A 26,040-nucleotide genomic window follows, 5' to 3' on the forward strand; every position below is an offset into this window, starting at 1 on the left:
AATCAACGCTGGTCAATGCATTCCTATGGGAAAAAGTCAGCTCGCGCATATCGCAAGCTGACAGGGATCCCGACCAGATAGAGCCCCAAAGATCTGTGTGAGTGACATTCCCCCCTAAATAAAGGTAATCCCTAGCTAACCCTGCCTGTACATCTATCCCTGTCTCACAGTCACATAGTTCACAGTCTTATATGAGCCGGATATTATATCCACTGTTCGTATAAATTGGAGGTCACCTGATTTAGCCAGCCAATTCTGTTTTCCGATTTTTTTCCGATGCCTCCGTTGTCGTAGTTCCTGTCCCACCTCCCCTGCACAGTTATTGGTGCAAAAAAAACCGCCAGGGTCAGGTGGAAGGGGAATCAAATTTTTACTGCGTTTGCCACCTGGTGTTCGACTCGAATTGAACATCTCGAACAGCCTGATCCGATGGAACATGTACTCGATCAAACGCTGTTCGCTCATCTCTAGTTATATATATTTTTAGCTCTTACATCATTACACATTTTCACTCTTTGTAGGTGCTGGGGAGTGAACCAGAATACGGCAATCTGGTATATTATTAAGGGACCGATGCTCCTCTGCACATTTGTGAGTATTCAGTACCGTCACCCATTATTCTTCTCTGGTAACATCCAAAGCAGATTTTATGGCCCTAGCACCCATAATGCGACGTAGCCCAGAGTAGTGCATGTATCTGTCAGCATACCACTGGTGGATCCAGAGCAGTAACCATTACAATATTACATTTGCTTTGGATGTGGCTGGAGTATACAATATTCTATAACTTAAGGTGTCTTCCAACGGTTAAGGATAACATCTGGATGTGACATGATATAATTCGGTCTGTATTACGTCTGCGTCTTGTAGGTAAACTTTATTGTACACATCAAGATCCTGAGACTTCTACATCTGAAACTGAAGGCGCAACAGCTAAAGTTTACAGACTACAAATACAGGTGAGACCAAAAGGAGGGCACTATATCATGTATGTGAATCTGTCAGCGCCATCTAATGGATGTGTGTGGTAAGACTGTAATAATTTACAGTTATCTCCGCCCCTGAGGAGCTTATAATTTGATTGCCCACTATGGTCATGTATTTTGTCATTTGTATATAAATATATTATCAAAAAAAACGCTCAAACCCAAATAAATATAGAAAAGGAATGAAAAAATACTTAAGTAGGCTGATCCGGATGGATCCCCGACTGAAGAGGATAAGGTGTGTAAATAACTGATGAATAAAACTTCCAGCGCCAAGAGTTGTAGAATAAAACTGCCCCTTACTCATGGAATTGGAAATATATAGAAACATCTTATACTTCTAACTTCTGTTCAATCTAGTCCTGGCTTTGGCTAAAAAAAAACGCAACAAATTCTGCAACAAAAAAAAGCTGTGTTTCCACAACGTGGGGCCCCAGCATCAATTGGCTTTAAGATGCAGATTGGCCTGTAGGCTTATACACAGATCCATTAGATCTGAAAGAATCAACAGAAGCCTTCTGAAACAAACAGAGGGCAACTAGAGCCAACAGAGGTCCACTAGAGTCCAATAAAGTCAACAAAGACCCCTCAAAAGCCACATAGCTCCTCTTGAAACAACAAAGATCTTCTGGAGTCAACACAGTCCCACTAGAATCAAAAAAGAACCACCAGACCCAATAGACCCCCTCAAAGCAACCAATACCCATTCAATGCAGCAAAGATCCACTGGAGCCAACTAAGTACAACTGGAACCAACACTGATAGCTAGAAGCAACAATGACTGAACCAACAGAGGCCCATTAGAGTCAACAAAGGCCCAACAGAAGCCACTAGAGTCAGTAATGGCCCAATAGAACCAACAGAGGCCCAATAGAATCAATAAAGATTTGGTTAAAGTAACAGAGGCCTACAAGAGCCAACAGTGACCTCTTAGAGACATCAGAGGTCCAATAAAACCAAAAAGGGTCACTAAAATATATATAGACCAAATTAATCCCATTGATGGATGGCAGAGTTTCTCAATTACACGCTAGAAATCTTTTCACCCCAATTAAATAGTTTTGGGTAACCCAAAAACTAAAACCTGTGGAATAACCTTTAATGGTAGAGCTAAGCAGGGGAGGGACTACAGCATGCGCGTGGGTTGGCTTTAGTGATGTCTCTCACCAGGCACTGCATTCAGTTTGATGTTCTCCATTGACAAGTTCCCATTACTGTCTGTAGGAGTCACATGGGAGACCCCATAGATCTGCTTACATACAGGCCACCTATATTCCTGCACATTGCCAGCAATGGACTGTTACTGTTGACCTGGTTTCTTTCGCTGTGTTCCCTCTTATTGCCTCTGACTACTCAAAGCTTTAAATTTTCTTTAAGGTTTGCCAAAGCGACGCTCATCCTCATCCCCCTCCTGGGGACTCACGAGGTCCTGTTCACATTTGTCAGTGATGAGCACATCAAGGGTCTCACCAAGCATGTCCTTCTCTTCATCCAGCTGACCATGAGCTCCTTCCAGGTGAGGACATCTTCAGAATTAAAGGGACAAAATAAACTCCCTCCAAAACTTCCATCAATGCTGGAATGATATATGCCGTCCCCTCCATCTTTAGGGTTTGTGACCTCTGTACCCCACATATGGGCACCCCTAAAGGAAACCAGGGCCTTCTGAAGTTGTAACCTCCAGAAACTCCAAATTGCTCCACCCTCAACTCTTATGACAATTGGACGTTTCCATTGACAATGTGTTTTCTATCCATTGCAGGGCTTTGTGGTTGCCTACTTATACTGCTTCACCAACGGGGAGGTGAGTCTGACAGTGTGTGGTCACATCCACAGCTAAACTTACAATCATGTAGATTTCTTACAACCAATGTGCAGTGCATTGTGGGACCTATGGACTGTTGGTAGAATCAGGACTGGATAGGGATGAACATTTCTGGGTAATACAACCCTCATATACCATTATTACACCATTATGCTACTAGTGTGTCCTAAGGTAACATAGAGGTTTTAGGACCCCTCAGCCTTCAGTAGTGTGACTGTTACCGCTACATGATGTATACCGTAGCTGTGCACCCGATAAAGTGCTCTCTAGTAGGACTGGAAACATCTTTAACATGGTGAATGATAATCTCAGGTAATATCTGCCTTAAGGCTTCATACGCACAGAGCTGAAGCAGTAAATGCCTTCCGGCATACAGTCAGGAGATTTATTTTTCATCAGTGAAAAGGTCAATTAGTCGTCTTCATCACTGAGTCATAAAACTGTTAATTACTGTGTTACTGTACGGTATTATCTCATGAAGACTCAAGGACATAAGAGCCCTGCACAAGACACACCAAGGACATGAAGAGCCAGAACTGCATCATCAGAACCGTGTACACAGACAATAATTATATTACACGATGAGATACTACGAATGTAATTACTATGACGCTAGGTTCACATCTGCGCCTGGTTTCTGTTCTTCAGGTCCACTTGGAGACTCAAAAAAAGGGAAACCTAAGAGGTTACCGGTGGATCCCATAGACTAGGATGGGATCTGTCGGGTTTCCCCTTGAAGAATGCATAGAGAAAAGTCCAGCCTACAGGACTTTTCTCTCTGCATTTTTCAAGTAGAATGGGGAACAGAATCACCGACTGGAGTCTGAGTGCAGGTGTGAACCTAGCCTAATACAGCTACTGTGCAAGAATATAACTGCTATAATACTGCTCCTATGTACAAGAATATAACTACTATAATACTGCTCCTATGTACAAGAATATAACTACTATAATACTGCTCCTATGTACAAGAATATAACTACTATAATACTGCTCCTATGTACAAGAATATAACTACTATAATACTGCTCCTATGTACAGGAATATAACTACTATAATACTACTCCTATGTACAAGAATATAACTACTATAATACTGCCTCCTATGTACAAGAATATAACTACTATAATACTGCTCCTATGTACAAGAATATAACTACTATAATATTGCTCCTATGTAAAAGAATATAACTACTATAATACTGCTCCTATGTACTGGAATATAACTACTATAATACTGCTCCTATGTACAAGAATATAACTACTATAATACTGCTCCTATGTACTGGAATATAACTACTATAATACTGCTCCTATGTACAAGAATATAACTACTATAATACTGCTCCTATGTACTGGAATATAACTACTATAATACTGCTCCTATGTACAAGAATATAACTAATATAATACTGATCCTATGTACAAGAATATAACTGCTATAATACTGTTCCTATGTACAAGAATATAACTACTATAATACTGCTCCTATGTACAAGAATATAACTACTATAATACTGCTCCTATGTACAAGAATATAACTAATATAATACTGATCCTATGTACAAGAATATAACTGCTATAATACTGTTCCTATGTACAAGAATATAACTACTATAATACTGCTCCTATGTACAAGAATATAACTACTATAATACTGCTCCTATGTACAAGAATATAACTGCTATAATACTGTTCCTATGTACAAGAATATAACTACTATACTACTGCTCCTATGTACAAGAATATAACTACTATAATACTGCTCCTATGTACAAGAATATAACTACTATAATACTACCTCCTATGTACAAGAATATAACTACTATAATACTGCTCCTATGTACAAGAATATAACTACTATAATAGTACTCCTATGTACAAGAATATAACTGCTATAATACTGCTCCTATGTACAAGAATATAACTGCTATAATACTGTTCCTATGTACAAGAATATAACTACTATACTACTGCTCCTATGTACAAGAATATAACTACTATAATACTGCTCCTATGTACAAGAATATAACTACTATAATACTACCTCCTATGTACAAGAATATAACTACTATAATACTGCTCCTATGTACAAGAATATAACTACTATAATACTACTCCTATGTACAAGAATATAACTGCTATAATACTGCTCCTATGTACAAGAATATAACTACTATAATACTACCTTCTATATACAATAATATAACTATTATAATACTGCCTCCTATGTACAAGAATATAACTACTATAATACTACCTCCTATATACAAGAATATAACTATTATAATACTGCCCCCTATGTACAAGAATATAACTACTGTAATACTACTCCTATGTACAAGAATATAACTACTATAATACTACTCCTATGTACAAGAATATAACTACTATAATACTGCTCCTATGTACAAGAATATAACTACTATAATACTGCCCCTATGTACAAGAATATAACTACTATAATACTGCTCCTATGTACAAGAATATAACTACTATAATACTGCTGCTATGTACAAGAATATAACTACTATAATACTGCTCCTATGTACAAGAATATAGCTACTATAATACTGCTCCTATGTACAAGAATATAACTACTATAATACTACTCCTATGTACTGGAATATAACTACTATAATACTGCTCCTATGTACAAGAATATAACTACTATAATACTGCTCCTATGTACTGGAATATAACTACTATAATACTGCTCCTATGTACAAGAATATAACTAATATAATACTGATCCTATGTACAAGAATATAACTGCTATAATACTGTTCCTATGTACAAGAATATAACTACTATAATACTGCTCCTATGTACAAGAATATAACTACTATAATACTGCTCCTATGTACAAGAATATAACTACTATAATACTGCCCCCTATGTACAAGAATATAACTACTATAATACTGCTCCTATGTACAAGAATATAACTACTATAATACTGTCCCCTATGTACAAGAATATAACTACTATAATACTGCTCCTATGTACAGAATTATCACGTCACTGTCCACAAATGGTCTGTTCATTGGTTTATGTAACTGTTTTTGGGGTAATCTTCTCATCTTTGATGTTTTATTCTCAGGTAAAGGCAGAGCTTCGGAAGCAGTGGAACCTCTTTCTCCTCCAGTATTTCCCGTGTAAAAGTTGTTTTCTTGGTAATAAAGTGAAGTATAAAACTAAAGGAGCTTCAAAGACGAAGAGTAAATTATTTGTGGACAAAGGGAATTATCAGAATGGTAAGAAGAACAGTAGTGTGCAGCTGCTACAGGCCACCGTCAGCATCTCCTCTGACCTGGGCCCGAAGGACAATGCTCCACAGCAGTACTATTCCCGGAGAAGTGTTTCGGAGAGCAGTGATGGGGGTATGACCCTGGGGGAAACAATAGAGGAGACTGTAGAAGAAAGTGAAATTTAAGACTGTTGTAAAATGGAGATTTTCATGGAAATGACTAGAGGCCACCAGTTGACCAAGGTGATGATGACACAGTTGAAGACTTCCAATGGTCATCACAGCCCAGGTGACTTCCAGGACAAATTTTTTAATGGGATTTCTAAACAGTTTACAAAATTTCACCAGGAAAAATTTGAAAGATTAAGAAGTTGGATGGGAGGAACCATAATATAGAGAACCAAGAAGAATTTCTTCCATTCCTGTACTGTAGAAGCCCACCAGCCAGAAAAGCAACCATCCCTGGTGGTATCCTGTCTTCACTATACAGTTTATGGACAAATATCTCACCTTGTGACATGATGAATGTAATATAATACTGTATATATTTATATGACTGTATCACTCTTGTGGAGAGGTCCACTGTTCTTGAGGAATAATGATATGGCCATGAGGAGCAAGAGGTTCCTTGAGGAGGTCTAAAGAAAATCAAGATTTTTCCAGTCTATTGCCTCATCTAATTCTTTGATGTTATTGGTAGAGAATGATCTAGATATTCTGTAGACTGCAGTCTACTCACAATATGATGACACATTTAGAATGTCACAGATGTCACCAGATTTTGGTAGAATTGAGTCAAAATGAGACCCATGATCCCATAAAGTACATTGAACCCAGGTATAGCCGTAGGACATGATGATGACTTCAGCTATAGAGTTCTACTTTCTAGTCAAGCTTTATAATACCTCAGACCAACTTACAACTGGAGCTGGACCACTGGGCCAATATAACCCATGTAGAGAGATACTAGTCCATGGGGTTCCAGATCAGAATTGAACCATTTTGATCTCCACTCTGAGGGTTGACCACCAGCATTAGCATACCTCATTCACATTTGTAGCTTTTGGACTTGTGGAACCAATGCTTGGTGTACAACTAGCTCCAATGTTCTTAAGTTGAGACCTTGATCTTCTACAGTATGGCTCCATAAGACCTGCTGGCCATCAGAACCCACTGTTCAAATGGTTTGGTGCCCATTGTCCTGTGGGGGTTGGTTTGGGCCTGTTCTCAAGGAAAATGTGTTGCCTTTTGATGCAAAGTGTCTGTAGGTGTGCACTCTCTGACATTGTGGCCTCCAATGGGCTCAACTATGGAACCTTATTGATCATGTACCACCAGATATGATCAGACTTTGAGTCTCCATTATGAATGGTCTTGGTCATCACATCTACACCAAGTATATCTGGTTCTAAATTTTCTTCCTGATCACATGTCACAAATTTTCTGCCATATACTGTATGCAATAATGTGGTGAGGATACTAATGTAGACACCTTATTGCAGTTTTATGTTGCTCATTATGGTACTATTATATAGACATATTCTCTTATTTGTGCTATATGATACTGTTATATAGGTACCTTATAGCAGCACTAATATAGATACATTATGGCAGTATTATATTGCTAGCATATGGTGCTGTTATGTGGACAACTTAGAATAATACAGCATGGGTAGTATATGGTATTAGTAGGCCCCATGTGGTAGACTGTTAGGTGGCTATTGTATGCTGTTATGTTGATATCTTATGGCAGTAATATATGGACACTATATAGTACTGTTCTTTAGCTACCATATAGCAGCATTGTGTGGGCATTATATGGCGCTGTTATGTAGAATTATGTGCGATATTGTGAGAACTACATACTACTGGTAAGTAGACATAGCAGTGTTATATAAAGTACTGTATGGGAGAATTATGTGGTTAGACGCACAGCCAGCAGGGGACACCATGATCCTACAGCCTGAAACCGAAGAAGAAACAACAAAAATGTCCAATCAGCCTTCAGACTTTTTTATTTGACTCTGTTGAATTTTATAGAAATCTGTGATTTCCGCGACCCTCGTGTTTTCTACAAACTTCAGGAGTGATATTCGTACTGTAATAACCTGTAATATAAACCGGCGTCATTAATATGTAAATATTTGTTTGCCATTTTTATGTTAAAGTTCCGATTTTTGTAAATTGTTTGTAAATCAGACACAAAATTATTTTATGGTCACACAAAATAAAAACTGAAAAACATCTGTATAAATTGTAACCATCTGTGTCTGCTTATACAACAACCACTGAGGTTCCCCGTATAGTCTGCAGGTGAGGGCAATGCTCAACTCTGTTATGTGTATTATAGTAGTTATATTCCTGTAGATGGCAGTGTTATAGTATATTCTTACACACGTGGAGCAGTATTATAGCAGTTATATTCTTGTACATAGGAGCAGTATTATAGTAGTTATATTCTTGTACATAGGAGCAGTATTATAATAGTATAGTAGTATTCTTGTACATAGGAGCAGTATTATAGTAGTTATATTCTTGTACATAGGAGCAGTATTATAGTAGTTATATTCTTGTACATAGGAGCAGTATTATAGTAGTTATATTCTTGTACATAGGGGCAGTATTATAGTAGTTATATTCTTGTACATAGGAGGTAGTATCATAGTAGTAATATTCTTGTATATAGGGGCAGTATTATACTAGTTATATTGTTGTACATAGGAGCAGTATTATAGTAGTTATATTATTGTACATAGGAGCAGTATTATAGTAGTTATATTCTTGTACATAGGGGCAGTATTTTACTAGTTATATTCTTGTACATATGAGCAGTATTATACTAGTTATATTCTTGTACATAGGGGGCAGTATTATAGTAGTTATATTCTTGTACATAGGAGGTAGTATGATAGTAGTTATATTCTTGTACATAGGAGGTAGTATTATAGTAGTTATATTCTTGTACATAGGAGGTAGTATGATAGTAGTTATATTCTTGTACATAGGAGGTAGTATTATAGTAGTTATTTTCTTGTACATAGGAGCAGTATTATAGTAGTTATATTCTTGTACATAGGAGGTAGTATTATAGCAGTTATATTCTTGTACATAGGAGTAGTATTATAGCAGTTATATTCTTGTACATAGGAGGTAGTATGATAGTAGTTATATTCTTGTACATAGGAGGTAGTATGATAGTAGTTATATTCTTGTACATAGGAGGTAGTATTATAGTAGTTATATTCTTGTACATAGGAGCAGTATTATAGTAGTTATATTCTTGTACATAGGAGTAGTATTATAGTAGTTATATTCTTGTACATAGGAGCAGTATTATTGTAGTTATATTCTTGTACATAGGGGCAGTATTATAGTAGTAGTTATATTCTTGTACATAGGAGCAGTATTATAGTAGTTATATTCCTGTACATAGGAGCAGTATTATAGTAGTTATATTCTTGTACATAGGGGCAGTATTATAGTAGTTATATTCTTGTACATAGGGGGCAGTATTATAGTAGTTATATTCTTGTACATAGGAGGCAGTATTACAATAGTTATATTCTTGTACATAGGGGGCAGTATTATAGTAGTAATTCTTGTACAGATACTGTGCTGCTGGGGAAGGCTTCCTGCACTTTTGCTGTTTGTATTTGTTGTGTCTGGAGTTTACTTTTCAGTAATCCACGTCCTTCTCCGGCAGTCATAGCAGGTAGAGCAGTGAGATCCGGATAATGTGCCAGTTTTGTAAAGAGATCTAATTTGCAGAACTAATTGCAAAATGGGTCATTTGACAACTCGGCATTGAGTGAGCATATGACCTCAGCACGCAGATGGCGAGTTAATCCACCTAGGCCGAGGCTTAGTCCTTTTACACTGTAAGATTTCTAAGCTGATTACGCTCCAGGTTCTTGTGTGTGAAGATGATAATCATGTTGCCTTTAGTAATCATGAGCGCCATCAATGTAATCACACCCGTCTACTGCTTCTTTAAGATGGAAGACTGCGCAATTCTGTTGTCATGTGTGCCCATCACCCAAAAACTCAAAGTGAAAAATGGAAAAATTTTCCATAAGAATTAGTTACATAAATGGGAAAATTTTTGATATCTTGTGATGTGTTGGTCCTTTAGATGTATCTATCCATGTCTTTTATTACGCAAAAAAAGCCTCGGCAGTGCGCCAGGGATCCATCGTTAATTTGACTGGATTTCGCCATTGCTTGGTCAGCGGCCTGACCCTCTGATAAGACAGGTGGAGCTTAGACTACCGCAGACTCCATAAGACAGGGCAGCTGAGCAAGAGTCACTGATCATACCTGTTCCATTGGGAGAAGGACGGATTTGCAGACTAAACTGAAGACAAGATTGACTTGTATTGCATTTTTAGGGCTCCCATTACAAAAATAAATAAATAAAATAAGCGGATGCTACGTCAATGCGACATCGAGTTATGGCCATAAGTATTGGCACCATTGAGATTTTTCCAGAAAATGATTGCAATTACACATTTTGTTATACACATGTTTATTTCCTGGGGTGCCAATACTTATGGCCATGACTATAAATCAAGATCACCGGAGCCTTGCACATACTTGACTACTTCATGTTACGCTTGGATACGAGTCTTACCGTCATGGAGGTCTCCTGACAGATGGGTGGCCTGGCCACCTATCTGTAGATATATGATAAACTTATTAAAGGAATTATATTGAAATGATGTCCATTGAGAAAAAAATTCTGAGCAATTAGATGTAAACTGAATTTTATTGAAATTTTCAAAGAAAAAAAAAAAACCAGGCAAAGTGACAGGACATTACAACAATGCAAAATGGGAACAAACCAAGAGCAGATCTAATATCCTGAAAACAACAAAACAGCGGCCAAAGTGCTGCAAGAGGTGCGTGTGCCAGGAGCAAACAACACTAAACAACACAAAAGGAGCATCTGCAGACACAGCACGGCCCCAAGAACGGGACTAGCACAACACAGAACCAAGGGAGGACAGCACACCACGAGGACAGGAAACAATAGGGAAAGAGGGAGACAACAACAACTGACATAGAAGTAAAAAGAGGGACAAAAACGCCCATAAACCCCCTAGAGGGGACAAACCGAGAAAGTCAGGGGAAAAGGGAAGAAAACGCAGACGAATCCTGAAACATGATCCACGGCCGCCAGAGGGTCTCAAATTTAGACGAGTCCACAAGGTCCTCTGCGACTATAGCTTCCATCCTCCTAATGAGGAGGAATTCCTGGAGCCACTCCGACAAGGAGGGAGCCACTGTGCTGCGCCAATGGCGTGGAATGAACGTTCTGGCAGCCGTGAGGAAATGGCGTAGCAAGTCACCTTTGACCCTAGAAATCTTTCCAAGGATAAGAGAGAGGAGGGACAATTGGAGGGAAGGGGACACAGAGCGACCACTAACCTTAGAGTACAGGGAGAAGACAGACGACCAAAACTCATGAATCTTTCCGCAGTCCCACCAAATATGGAGGAGGGACCCCACAGCGGATCCACAGCGCCAACATTCCTCCGACACAAAGGGAAAAATGTGATGCAAGAGGGTCGGGTACCATCGAGACAGGATTTTATAATTTTTCTCCTGCGCACTGCAGGGCATAGGCAGTTTGTGAGTCAATAGAAAGGAACGTTCCCAATCAGCAGCAGATAAACGGGAGCTCAGATCGGAATCCCAGGCCCTGGTAAAGGAAGGGACACCCGGGGCAGTAGCCGTTAGGAGGCTATCGTAGAGGGTGGAGAGAACTCAATTCAGCACTCCAGGGCGAAGGAACTCGGTCTCCAAGGCAGTCGGGGCAGAGGAGAGAACGGGCTGTAGAGAAAACCGGCGAAGAAATGCGGCAATCTGGTTATACTCCAGCCAGGATAGAGTAAGGTCTGGGAAAGATGTCTGTAGTAGACAGAAAGGGCAGGGGAGAAGATCCGACAATAGACCCCAGTTGGACATCATCGCCAACAAACCAATAAAGAAAACGGCGGGCAGTTCGACCAGGGGTAAACATGTTATTCTGAAATAGGGGAGTTAGACGGCCCAGAACCTTGGCCAGGGAAAGAGAAGGGCGACCAGAATCCCAAGTAGTAAGGGAATGGGAAGAGAGAAGAGAGGCATATGTCAGAGCCAGCCGAAAATGGGGGGGAATCCACGAGAGAGAGGCGAGATGGGCAGAGAGAAGCTCCGCCTCGATGGAAACCCATTGTTTATCCGGGGCCCGAAAATGCCAGTCAAAGAGACGGAGCAACACCGCCGAGCAGTAATACAAAGAGGGGTCAGGGAGCCTCCCCCCCATTAGCCTTGCGTCGGGTGAGGGTCCGGAATTCAATCCTACTATGAGAGGGACCCCAGACAAATCTACCAAACATCGACAAGAGTCTTAAAATAACGCCTGGGCATGGGGACCGGGAGGGCCTGAAAAAGGGAAAGAAACCTGGGCACAACGTCCATCTTTAGGGCATTAATACGACCGACCCATAATCCGGGTGACCCGTATGCCTGCAAATCGACAGCGGTTCTCTCAAGCAGAGGAAGGTAATTCAGTGCAACCAGAGAACCGGGTCGGCAGAAAGCTGAACACCCAGGTACTTAATAGAGCGAGGCTGCCACTTAAAGGGGAAACTGGCGGACAACTGTAGAACCTCCAACGGCGCAAGGGAAATTCTGAGCATTTAATTGACGAGATGATCCAAAAAGTTACATGGCCTCCAAAATGGCTGACTTTGGTAGAGACTTCCTCTTGGAAGAGTTGTTATATAGCACAAACTGCTCCTCAGAAGACGGCCGCTTCCTGGGCAGGGGACACTTTATTTTGGTCCTTAAGGTTCTTTTATACACATAAAAACCTCTCTCGACGGATCTCTAAATTTATAACATTTCCATTGTTGTTCGTTTTTGAAGAGAAACAATTAGCGATAAATGATAACGTACGGCAGCCGTCGTGAGGAACAGAAGACGTCTTCTCACCATTGTGAAGAAGTTTAATGGAGACTTTGTATGCGCCAATCAACAAGTCAATTGTTTGTAGATGTTCTGGTGCACAATCCCGGGGAAGGTTTGATTGAGTTCGGAACGATGATGATTGTTACAATTTTATTTCATTTCCTTCACTCAGAAATCTCCATTTATTATTCTCCTCGAGACGTCTTTCATTGTTTGTGTGCTTTCTTAGTTGCTTGCGGCAGTGTTCACCGTTTCATTGCCGAAAGCATGTGATTTTTTTTTTTTTTTTCTCAGTACAGGGGATATGTTAAGATCAATTTTTTGAGGTGATCGCAGAACTTATGATCCTTGAAAGTGTTCGGTCTCTATATGTCCAGGATTTTGGTGACTCTTCCTATTTTGTGTCTACTCTTTAGCTTTCTAAGTCAGCTCTGTCTTCCCATCACATGTCTAAAATTTGGTGAAATTTTATGCTCCACAAACTTTAAGGCATGTCTGGCTAATCATCTTCTCCAAGGAGCTAGGACTTCCCATGACATGTACAGATGACATCTCAGGTCATTTTAGGACATCTGTGGTCACACATTCAGGAGAGCTAACTCTTCCGTAAGTCTTTTTTGGCCAAGTGATATTACAGATTCTTCTCTCTTTTGTGCTAAGATCTAAGAGGACAGATGTGTGAATGGACCTCGTAAGATGACGGACCTCTTAAGGAGTGGGAAAGATGCTAATACTTTTTCTTCCATTCCAATGTCTTGGCTTTGTGATCTTTAGATAGTATTTCTTGGGCAATAAGTTCTATAAATCTCAAAGATAAATAATGTAACGTCCAATATTATCTGATGAAGACCAATGACCTTGTTTTGGATTTGATCATACAAACTCAACCAGCCCATTTGGCCACCATCTTGACAAAATCTCCCTTTCTCTGCTAGTGTAACAACCAAGGAGACTTGAGGAAAATTGTACTAAAGCTCCTGTGTAATCTTCAGTCTATTCAGTATTAATTATGGTGGAGACCTTGGTCATGTTATCTTGTTTCTTCCTTGTAATGCTTATTGAGCTCTTGTTTGGGCGATGCATTCAGCGTGGCTGTCGGGGTATAGATATGTAAGTAGATTAGTATTCACAAAGATTTATTTTTAGACTCACAGATTAGTCGTGAAAAGCATAGTTGTAGTTTACAGCAACCTAAACAGGGCATGCTACTGAATCCTGACCATGGGTTTCCTCTTCCTCTAAGGTCCTCCGAGGACAACAATGATTTTAGCAGCCATTGGTGGGATCTCCTTCATTGACGTTTCTGCGATTGTGAAATGTCCCACAATGTAAGTGCTCAATTCTTGAGAATCTTATCACAAAAATGTATCCCAAATCCATGGTAATACCAATAGTATTAATGACCACGTAGATAGAAACATTATGTATCCCAATAGCAAGGCATGATGATGAACCTTGGGGGGGGGGGTAGTCCTACTTTATTACTACTGATGGATTACAGGGGACCAGGACAAGTTCCCTTAAGAGTAAAAAAAACCTTACATTCCATATCTGACCCGGGCAGTGCAATGAGTCCCACCAAATACCCTTCTAAGGTGCCAATTCCTGGGCCAATCTACTTGTATCTTAAGTATTCAGTCTTTGAGAATCATGTCATTTAGAGTACTCACAGATGGTGGCTATGTATGAAATATAAGACAATCAACTCCAGCCGTACATTACAGGTACCCTCTGCTATACCTTCTCTTGGAGGCCCCATCTCCCATCTTTGGCGCAAATCCTGGGCTTAATCTATTTGGTACCCCACACTTCATAGAGGTTGTACGTAACAGATAATATAGAATCTGCCCAATGTAATAGAGGAAGAGTCTATCTTGGCAGATTCCATGATGATGTCATCAGGTCTAGGCCCCATAATCCTTTGCATCCGATACATCCCCCCCCATTGACGTCAGAGTATGGTTAGGAGGTAGGGCTTATGTCATGTGGTCGGCACACTTTATCAATTACCTTAACTGAAGTTCTGAAGTCATGCAATGCCACAAAGTGAACAACATTGTCTGCATGACGCTTAAACCTCAGTAATCCTAACAAGCCTTATCTGGATTTAGAGCGAGGCAGAATATTCTGCTCATTACCTCCTTGAGTTTTAGCATTGTAAGACAATAGAAAAGTTCTTGAACATTATTTATTCATCATGGGCAATAGCAAAAGTGGCGCCTTGTCTAAAGAGATTCTGGAGGAGCTTCAGTTGAACACCAAATTTACTCAGGAGGAGTTGTGCACATGGTATCAGTCCTTCTTAAAGGAGTGTCCGACTGGAAGGATCTCCAAGGGGCAGTTTGAAAATATCTATGCAAAATTCTTTCCGGATGCTGATCCAAAAGCGTATGCCCACCACGTCTTCAGAAGCTTTGATGCCAACAATGATGGGACATTGGACTTTAAGGAATACATGATTGCTCTTCATATGACCTCATCTGGAAAAACTAACCAAAAACTCGAATGGGCTTTCTCCTTATATGACGTGGATGGAAATGGGACCATCAGTAAACCAGAAGTTCTCGAGATCATTACGGTACGGTATTTATTATTCTCTGGTCTGTAGTAGTCTAGACTTCATTCACAGCGAAGAGGAGAATCCAGTAGATTCCAACACTGAAGGAATTAGGATTTGGGCCTATAGTAGGTTAAAATTGTATTCAACTTCAGAACTTAAAACTCAACTTTTCAAAATCACATATTTTCTATTTTGGCACATTTAGAATTTTTTGGTAATTTTTTTTTTTATTTTACTGAATAATTCAAAAATAATATAAAAATCTGTTTCGATTAATTTTTTGCATTTTTTTGCAATCTAAGAAACACACCGTACAAAATGAAAAAAATTAACTCTATACATTAATACTGTAAACGACAGAAAACGTATCGCCGCAATCGGTGGAAGTAGCACGAGAAAGGCTTTAAGGATTCTTCGCTAATTGCTTCATGATATCGGTAGTAAATCTGGAAGATTATGTAAGGAAGTAAGTACAACCCATTTAAAATGGACTTTAATTCTATTAGGGGTTTTCTAGACAGGAGATTATTGGTATTTGATTCTAGAATTTTTAGATTTTTTTTTTTCCATAGAACTTTTACGATTGAGATTTGAAAAATTCTAGAACTCCTTTTTACACTCATTAAATTTTTTTTTTTTTTTTTTTCACATAAAGCTGTTAATTTGATTCTTTCCAAGGTTAATAGATATTCAGTAAACTTGTCCTTAGCTGATAACAAGATCGGACAGAAGAGATTTATTGTCTTCTAATTACTTTTTAAGCTATTAAGAGAAAATGCATCGTTTATTGTCAAGGAATTTAATTAAAACATTTTTTAAAAAGAGATTTATTAAAACTCATGAAATGTATCAGGTCTCTATATATTAAAAGGAACCGAAAATACTCCGCCAATAATTCTATGCTTCTATCCATTAACTTTGATGCGCTTAATTAGATTTTTTCTAATTATATCATTGCATTGATGACCAGTATGGCTTTGTGTATTAACTTTTTTGAGACGTTCATTTTTCAGCTTTGTAATTTTTTTTATTACATTAATATTTATTACTATTTTATAGGGTTTATGTTTGGATTATATTAGTTTATATTATATATTTTTTATTATTTTCCCCAATTTTACAAAATTATATTTTTCAAATCTATATAAATATTATGTAACCATATTAGTTTATTATTTTATCAGTTGAATATTTTTTTTCAATTAATATGGAAAAAAAAAATCCAACGAGCTGTTCCCTATAGACAGCACTGAGAGCTCCGCCTCATCAGCTGTTATTCTATTAGGTAATCACAATACTATATTATATAAGAGTTCTATGGTTCTATATTTTTAGAAAAAAAACCATAACTTTCTAAATCTAAAATCTTAGATTAGCCGAGACATCCATTGTCTCTTAACATAGTTCCCCTCCCAACTTTCCACCTCCAAACTCTATTTTTTTCTTTAAATGTAGATTGTGAGCTCAATATAGGAATCACTATGTACATTTTCCCCTATCAGTATGTCTTTGGAGTATGGGAGGAAATCCACGCAAACATGGGGAGAACATACAAACTGTTGTCCTTGACTGGATTCGAACCCAGGACTCCAGTGCTGCAAGGCTAACCACTGAGCCAACGTGCTGCCCCCCCAACCCTTGATATGAATCCCATAACGTTTCTCCAATCTTATTCATATATATAGAAACTTTTTTAGTTACTATTTTAGACATCATAAGTTTAATAACCGCAACGTACGTACAAAACTTTCAAAAACATTTCTAAACTTTTTTCTCCATTTCAGAAATTGAACTTACTGCAATATACTGAATATTTTGACTGATTACTGAAAAAAAGAAAATGAAACATGTTCCTTTTTTTTTTTAGGCAATTTTCAAAATGATAACCGCTGAAGACCAAAAACATCTTCCAGATGACGAAAACACTCCAGACAAGAGAACCGATAAAATATGGAACTTCTTTGCCAAGAAGGACCATGGTAAATATTATATTGTAGCTATCATGGGATATATGGATTACTTAATGGTTGGTGCCACATCCCATAGTCACAGAATTGGAGTCATTATTCATCCATATCTTCCTCGATTAGTTGAATTTGCTGTAGACCACATGGCTATAAACAGCTATAATATGGAATGGCAGGACCATGTCAGCCTAACCTTGGAACATGACTTGATGTAGCAGAGAGTCCTCTAAAATGTCTTCTTAGTCCTCTTTATTATAGTGTGAGATCTATCTGCCATACCAAAGGGGGCATATGCCTTGCTCTAACAGAATGCTACCGCCCATGGAAGGCCATCTTAAGATTGGTGGTGTCCACTGGTCAAAAACATTAGTGGAGTCCAAACTCACCTCTGGTATCATGATTTCATCCAAACTCCTATGCTAGACACCTCTTCTTACATTTATAGACTCACTAAGTGGCCATGAGGAGGGGTAAATAGGGATGGAAGCCCCGAGGTTGATGGAGACCACAAGGCACATGACCCATATGCCCATCTAGTATTCTGGCTCTTGAGATAGACCTGAATGTCCTCACTGTAGATCATTCTAAGATCCTTTACTTGGAGGTTGAGGTACTTCCGGATGGTTCCCCCTGTGTGTCTCCAGCTTAGATGAATATTGGTCAACTGTTACTATAAATTATTGTCGAGTGGGCCTATAGGCCCATATAGAAAACCTATTCATGCGACCTATGTACTTTCTATTCACAGATAAACTCACAGAAGGGGAATTTATTCAGGGGATCATGAATAATAAAGAAATCCTACGCTTGATTCAGTTTGAACCCCAAAAAGTCAAGGAAAAACTAAAAGAAAAGAAACCATAACCAGTGGGCGACTTGCCCCATAAAAAAGACTGTCAACCATTTCTACATCATCATGATCACTGCTGTTCCCGGGAAGACACGAACTGATGACTGAAACACTTGTCCTCCTTAAAGTTCCCTTATACCAATAATTCTTGTGTCCCATAACATTGAGCCCTCGGTATTGTAATTAGGTTAACCAATAATCCATGGATTAAATCAGTAGTCTTCTTATACTCTGAAGGTCACTCCATAAGCTCGTTGTATCTGAAACCGACACAAGACGCTGAAGACATAAGGCAAAAATACTAATTCAAATGTAAAAAAATTTCGTTATCGCATCCAATTTTTGAATCTTTTTTTTTCTTGTTAATTTTTTTAATTACTTTTTGCTTATTAGTAGAAATGCGCATTAGATTTTGTAAAGACTTCAGTGTGTACGGAAAAAATATGCTATGCAAAAAAAAATCTTAACATTAACATGGAGGTTTTTTTTTTAAGTACAAATCATTTATTATTTATTGGTAATGTACTAAAGGTAAAAAGTAGTAAAACTGAAAAGAAGTTAAGCATGCCCCCCCCTTCCAAAAAAATAAATACATCTAAGTTCTAAAACATTTCTTTAATGGAAAATTGGTTGCAAAATTTATGTGAATTTTTTGGTAAAAATTAAAGGAAATTCCAATTGAATTTGTTTTGAAAATATAAAATTGTAAAATTATATAATTGTATGAAAACTGTACAAGCAATATTAAAATGTTTTAATTAAATTTTGAGATATTTTAGGTGTTGTTAATGGGTGTTTATAGGTACAATACTGGAGAATGAAAACAATCTTCATCATACCCTGCAGACCTCTTGCTCTGTCCACTACTCGCTGCTCAGGTCACTGCTACCCTGTAAGACCCTTCACCATGTGCCTTCAGTTTCTTGGGACCATCATGCTCTAGAATTAACTATAACCAGAGAATTGTAAGGGAAAGCCAGTTGTGCAATTACCTAGCGCTGGTACTGGAATAATGGAGGAAGGGGAAGACAGAACGTGGGCCCTAAACTCGACCTAGCCCTTGTCCCTACTTGCTTGCCCCAACTGTCCTAATGACAGGAACAACTGGGCGACAGTCCCTTCCCGGGAATAATTGTCACACATAAGAAGAAAGGTCAAAACAACATAGAAGCAAAGGTCAAGGCCAGAGAGACAAAGGTCAGAGGCCATTAATACAATATTAAGTGAAAGTAGTCACAGGACAGAGTCAAACTTGTGTGGGCTGATGGCCTATATATAGGAAGCCCAGGACCTGCACCAGACCTGATTGGTAGACAGGCTGTCAATCACATAGGAAGGCTAAGATTAACTATTAGATGGACAGAGAGAAACAAGGTGCAGGAGATGGCTGTGGTAGAATTTCAAATATAGAAGATAGGTAGTAGAACAGTGTTTAGACAGAGCAACAAAAACTCGTGCACCATGGCGTGTGAGTGGAGGGTGCAACAGAGACCCGAACGGGCAGAGACATTACAAGAATGTTAGATTTAGAGTTTGGCTTCATATCCTTAAAACCAACCTCTGCTACACCGTCATAAGGTATGTTCAGAGTAAAGTTGTTAAGGAATTGTCAGTTGAGCAATTTCCAAGTGCTGCTGCTGAAACCTGGGAGGAAGGGAAAGACAGAGACAGTGAGTCCTAAACTCGACCCAGCCCCTGTCCCTGCCTACTACGTCAACAGTCCTAATGACAGGGACAACTGGGCATCAGTCCCTTCTCTAGATAAGTGGACACAGAACAGGACAAAACAACACAACACAAAAGCAGAGTCAGCAAGCCGAGGTCAAACAGTACCAAATAGCAATCCGAAAGAGAAGTCACAAGAAAAGCCAAAAGGTCAGAAGTCAGCAAATACAATACAATATAATAGCAAGAGAAGCGCTTAGCAAGGACAGAGTCCCAATAGTGAGAAAACAGACTGATGACCTGTTTATAGGAAGTCCAGAACCCGCCCCAGGCTTGATTGGTAGACAGGTTGTCAATCACAAAGGACAGAACAGTTAACCCTAACAGTGCCAACACAAAATGACCAGAGTCCAGGAGCAGGTAATCACGAGCGGACATACCTCCTGCGCTGTACAATGCAGACCGAGGATGGCGCAGAAGTATCAACGGGTGCGGACGTAACAGAAGTAGTGTCCCAATAGACCTACAACAAGACCCATGTACCAAACACCTTTACTCACTTAGGGTCCTCAGCATGGACTGTAAAAACACACATAAGCCCCAGCTACTACATTGCCCTTATCACGAGTCCGAAATATTAAGATAAATCGATTGCTCTTTATTAGAGATGGGCAAATGGCAAAGTTTGACTTTTCCAATTTGTTCTGCATTTATTCAGTTTTTTTTTTGTTAGCAAGCAAATTGCTTCATCCAAACGCCGGACAAAACAAATCTTCGCCCATTCTTAGTCAGGTCCCACAGGTTATAAATGCAGCGAGGCCTGACGCTTGGTCAGTTTTGGAAGGTTAAGGGGTCTTTTTGATGGCTTGTTTTTTTCTACATTTCTTGAATCACAGGCACAATGATGGTGGCCACAAATTCTGCTTGAATTTCTGTAACTTGCCACTCCACCAACATGATGTTAATGTGGTATGTGCTCCCACAAAGGGATAACTGTCAGGATAAGGCTGGGTTCACATTAGCACTTGGCTTCTGTCTTTCGGGTCTGCCTGGGGAGCAACCTCAGCAGATAAGTTCGGTGGGTACTTCCACCAACCAAACGGGGACAGGTTAGGGCTAGTTCACACACGGCTACCGACCACGTATTTTGGTCCTGATTTTGATGTGGGAAGTGCGATAAAATCAGGACCAAAATGCGCCTGCCGTGGCTAGCCGCGACTGTTGCAGCTTTCGACAGTCGCAGCTTCCCGCTCCGGAGTAGGCACAAATGAATGGGCCAAGTCCGGAGGGTTTATCTTGATGCGGACGCGCCGATTTCCGCCGTGGCATCTGCCTCAAGAAAGGGCAGCTTGCTAGCGGTCTACATAGACCTCTATTGTAAAGGGGATTCAGCGCCAAAATCCACCCCCTCTTGCCCCATGTGAACTAGCCCTTAGAATGTTTTTTTTTTCCCGCCTTCCCCAACTTCCTTGCACAAAATGGATTATCCTGGACAACACCTTTTAATATTGCTATTTCCTGTCCTTTGATTAATATATCCACAAGGGTCCGATCCCAGATATACGGCTTTTACTTCTGCCCAGTGGCGTAACTAGGAATGGCGGGGCCCCGTGGCGAACTTTTGACATGGGGCCCCCCCCAACCGACACCGAAGACCTTCGACCGACCTCCTCCTCTGCACTCTATTATGTCCCTTAGTAAGCCCTGCACACAGTATTATGTCCATTAGTGGCCCCTGCACACAGTATTATGTCCATTAGTGGCCCCTGCACACAGTATTATGTCCAGGATCGGCAAGTAAATAGGGCCTGTAACGGCCAATTTATTTAAAAAAAAACGCAGCGGTAGCGGCTGTCACCGGGCCCCCTAATGGCCCGGGCCCTGTGGCAGCCGCCTCCGCTGCCTCTATAGTAGTTACGTCCCTGCTTCTGCCTTATGTTGTTGCTTGTCCTTAAATGTAAGAAATATGATCTTAAGAACTGATCTTAACTCCCTAAGAATCTGTGGGTGTATGCCAAAAGAACAAGGAGCTTTCATCACCTCAATCTTCTTAAGACACTTCTGCACACCCTGCTAAGTTAGACAAGTTAGTTCTCATCGCTTTACATCATATTTCTTGACATTTTTCCTCCATAATGAATATTGCTAAAAAAGCAGACACTTGGGGAGTCGGAATCCTCTTCATCTCCTTCAATCATTTCGTCGTGCTGCCTTTTTCTTCACCTAATATTCCCAAATTTATTTTCAACTTTTGTTAAATTCACATCAGATGTATTCTTCTGTGAAAAATAAATTATCTTAGAACCTTCTGAAACTTTACCCATTCACTTTTTAATGTTTTTTTTTTTTTTTTTTACAGTTGTCAGCCATATTTTTTTGAGTTTATTTCATTGTTCACATTTCATTGTTCTTCCAATAAATGATCCTTTTTATTCATATTATTTTAGTTGGGTCACGTGATCCATCACTGCCATCATTTAAAGGGTTCTCCAAGGAGTCTGTAAGTTCTTACCTGCTCTTGGGATTTAAGTATAAATCCCCAAAGTATAATTGGTGGAAGCCTACGGGTGGTGTAAAAAATTAAAAAAACATTCGTACTCATCTTCCCTTACATTTTTTGTGTCTCCTCGTAGCATCAGGAGCTCTCCTGGTGATGTCCACTGCTCCTCTGTGTCGTCATCGGCCCGAGGGTCGCAGCTGAGGCCTGTGATTGGGCCACCAGTGGGCACATGGGCACATTGAGCGCGTGCCCAGGTCAACACAACCACCACCACTTTTTATTTGGAATATTTGGGATGGACCCAGCTCAGTTCAAAGCGATTCGCCCATCTCTAGTAACTAACAGTGAACACGAGAGGAGGGAGGAGTTGGAGTGACTAAGGGGGCCTGAAGTGTCGTTTTGTGTATACAGCTCTTGTCGATTGATGTAGCTGTTGCTGCATTGTAACAGACTGCAAACAAACCCCCTGTGTAGTCTGAACCTCCATACTGCTCTCCAGACATCTTGCTTCTTAGACTTCATCTTGAGCACTGTAGGGGTCTCTGCTCAGAAAAGATAAGTTCAGAGCTGAATTTTCTCCTAGAAATCCAAGATTGCCCATATAGAAACAGACTGCAGCTTCATAAGGAAAATATCCAGAAAAGCTGGTATGGAAAATAAAGGAGACCCCCAACCCCGAGGACACATAATATATTATATGTAGAATGACAGAAAGAGGGTATCAGTAGAGAACCGTGAACCCCCAAACCTGTCTATAAAGTCCTCACCTCTCACCTCAGATCTCTGACAACACTTCTCTATATTGTACATCCGTATATCTGCTGTTATAAATAGACCCGCAGTATGTCTCCGGTATAGCTCAGGCTGGGATGGCGGTGTGCTGTGTATAGACAGATTCAGAGCAGCAGATAAGAAAGATTTATAAACCCCCCGCCCTGTAAAGTACAACTATCCATCAATACCCAAGGTGAAGAACGTTCTGGAAAACGGCAAATATTGGGAGAAAGACGAGGATATGTCACACCTGCAAAGTCATCTTACCGGATATAGACCTCTGGTGTCCTGTACCCCAAGTAGTAGCGTGTCATTATCCTGTACCCCAAGTATCAGCCTGTCATTATCCTGTACCCCAAGTATCAGCCTGTCATTATCCTGTACCCCAAGTAGTAGTGTGTCATTATCCTGTACCCCAAGTATCAGCCTGTCATTATCCTGTACCCCAAGTGTCAGCCTGTCATTATCCTGTACCCCAAGTATCAGCCTGTCATTGTTGTGTACCCCAAGTAATAGCGTGTCATTGTCCTGCAGCCCCAAGTCGTTGCATGTCATTAACCTGTAGCCCAAGTAATAGCGTGTCATTGCCCTGTACCCCCAAGTAATAGCGTGTCATTGCCCTGTACCCCAAGTAATAGCATGTCATTGCCCTGTACCCCAAGTAATAGCATGTCATTGCCCTGTACCCCAAGTAATAGCCTGTCATTATCCGGTACACCAAGTATCAGTCTGTCATTATCCTGTACCCCAAGTATCAGTCTGTCATTATCCTGTACCCCAAGTGTCAGCCTGTCATTATCCTGTACCCCAAGTATCAGCCTGTCATTATCCTGTACCCCAAGTGTCAGCCTGTCATTATCCTGTACCCCAAGTATCAGCCTGTCATTATCCTGTACCCCAAGTGTCAGCCTGTCATTATCCTGTACCCCAAGTGTCAGCCTGTCATTATCCTGTACCCCAAGTGTCAGCCTGTCATTATCCTGTACCCCAAGTATCAGCCTGTCATTATCCTGTACCCCAAGTATCAGCCTGACATTATCCTGTACCCCAAGTGTCAGCCTGTCATTATCCTGTACCCCAAGTATCAGTCTGTCATTATCCTGTACCCCAAGTGTCATCGTGTCATTATCCTGTACCCCGAGTGTCAGCCTGTCATTATCCTGTACCCCAAGTGTCAGCCTATCACTATCCTGTACCCCAAGTGTCAGCCTGTCATTATCCTGTACCCCAAGTATCAGCGTGTCATTATCCTGTACCCCAAGTGTCATTGTGTCATTATCCTGTACCCTAAGTATCAGCCTGTCATTATCCTGTACCCCAAGTGTCAGCCTATCACTATCCTGTACCCCAAGTGTCAGCCTGTCATTATCCTGTACCCCAAGTATCAGCCTGTCATTGTCCTGTACCCCAAGTGTCATTGTGTCATTATCCTGTACCCTAAGTATCAGCCTGTCATTATCCTGTACCCCAAGTGTCAGCCTATCACTATCCTGTACCCCAAGTATCAGCCTGTCATTATCCTGTACCCCAAGTGTCATTGTGTCATTATCCTGTACCCTAAGTATCAGCCTGTCATTGTCCTGTACCCCAAGTGTCAGCCTGTCATTATCCTGTACCCCAAGTGTCAGCCTGTCATTATCCTGTACCCCAAGTATCAGCCTGTCATTATCCTGTACCCCAAGTGTCAGCCTGTCGTTATCCTGTACCCCAAGTGTCAGTCTGTCATTATCCTTTACCCCAAGTATCAGCCTGTCATTATCCTGTACCCCAAGTGTCAGCCTGTCATTATCCTGTACCCCAAGTGTCAGCGTGTCATTATCCTGTACCCCAAGTGTCAGCCTGTCATTATCCTGTACCCCAAGTATCAGCCTGTCATTATCCTGTACCCCAAGTGTCAGCCTGTCGTTATCCTGTACCCCAAGTGTCAGTCTGTCATTATCCTTTACCCCAAGTATCAGCCTGTCATTATCCTGTACCCCAAGTGTCAGCCTGTCGTTATCCTGTACCCCAAGTGTCAGCGTGTCATTATCCTGTACCCCAAGTGTCAGCGTGTCATTATCCTGTACCCCAAGTGTCAGCGTGTCATTATCCTGTACCCCAAGTGTCAGCCTGTCATTATCCTGTACCCCAAGTGTCAGCCTGTCGTTATCCTGTACCCCAAGTGTCAGTCTGTCATTATCCTTTACCCCAAGTATCAGCCTGTCATTATCCTGTACCCCAAGTGTCAGCCTGTCGTTATCCTGTACCCTGAGTCGCACGTCAGTGTATCATTATCCAGCACCCAAGTGTCAATGTTTTGGAATATTATGAAGTTATCTTGAACATGTGGATAGGACGCAATACCAGTCACAACCACAACGTTAATTTTGGCGCTTTACCTGTGTAAACAATGACTGGATCACCAGACCCCTTGATTCTGCTGACTGGTGGTGCACCCCCCCCCCCCATCTAATATTGTTGACCTACTGTATATAAAATGTTACACTATTTACTCCTTTAAACCGAGAACATGAAAGTTCTTCTGACTTGTAGCGACGTCTTCACTTCCTTCCTCCGTCACATTCAAATACTCATTTGTCTTATTAATCCTAAAGTAAATTCTGCCCCTCCAGGTGTCTGGTTATTCAGGACGTGACAATAGTGATGACAGTGGGGTATTCAGAAACCCCAGTACCGTGACCTCCCCCGCTCACCTTACATATAGCGCCTC

At 40.3% G+C, this 26,040-nt stretch overlaps 2 protein-coding genes across 2 annotated transcripts in view; both read left to right on the forward strand.

Annotated features, from left to right (window-relative positions):
* The window catches only part of GLP2R (glucagon like peptide 2 receptor), a 44,790-nt gene extending 38,544 nt beyond the window's left edge, over positions 1–6,246 (forward strand). The window contains exons 9-13 of the mRNA XM_075279516.1: positions 522–591; positions 871–959; positions 2,364–2,502; positions 2,749–2,790; positions 5,914–6,246. Of these exons, the coding sequence (XP_075135617.1) occupies positions 522–591; positions 871–959; positions 2,364–2,502; positions 2,749–2,790; positions 5,914–6,246 (673 nt within the window). The remainder of the gene's footprint in view (positions 1–521; positions 592–870; positions 960–2,363; positions 2,503–2,748; positions 2,791–5,913) is intronic.
* Positions 6,247–15,057: 8,811 nt separating this feature from the next.
* RCVRN (recoverin) lies at positions 15,058–18,702 on the forward strand. The gene is made up of 3 exons (XM_075279502.1): positions 15,058–15,592; positions 17,442–17,553; positions 18,290–18,702. Exons 1-3 carry the CDS (start codon positions 15,212–15,214, stop codon positions 18,403–18,405), a joined length of 609 nt encoding a protein of 202 aa, XP_075135603.1. The 5' UTR covers positions 15,058–15,211; the 3' UTR covers positions 18,406–18,702.
* The last annotated feature ends 7,338 nt before the right edge of the window (positions 18,703–26,040 follow it).

The sequence above is a fragment of the Leptodactylus fuscus genome, chromosome 6, assembly GCF_031893055.1.
Source record: "Leptodactylus fuscus isolate aLepFus1 chromosome 6, aLepFus1.hap2, whole genome shotgun sequence".
Classification (NCBI taxonomy): domain Eukaryota; kingdom Metazoa; phylum Chordata; class Amphibia; order Anura; family Leptodactylidae; genus Leptodactylus; species Leptodactylus fuscus.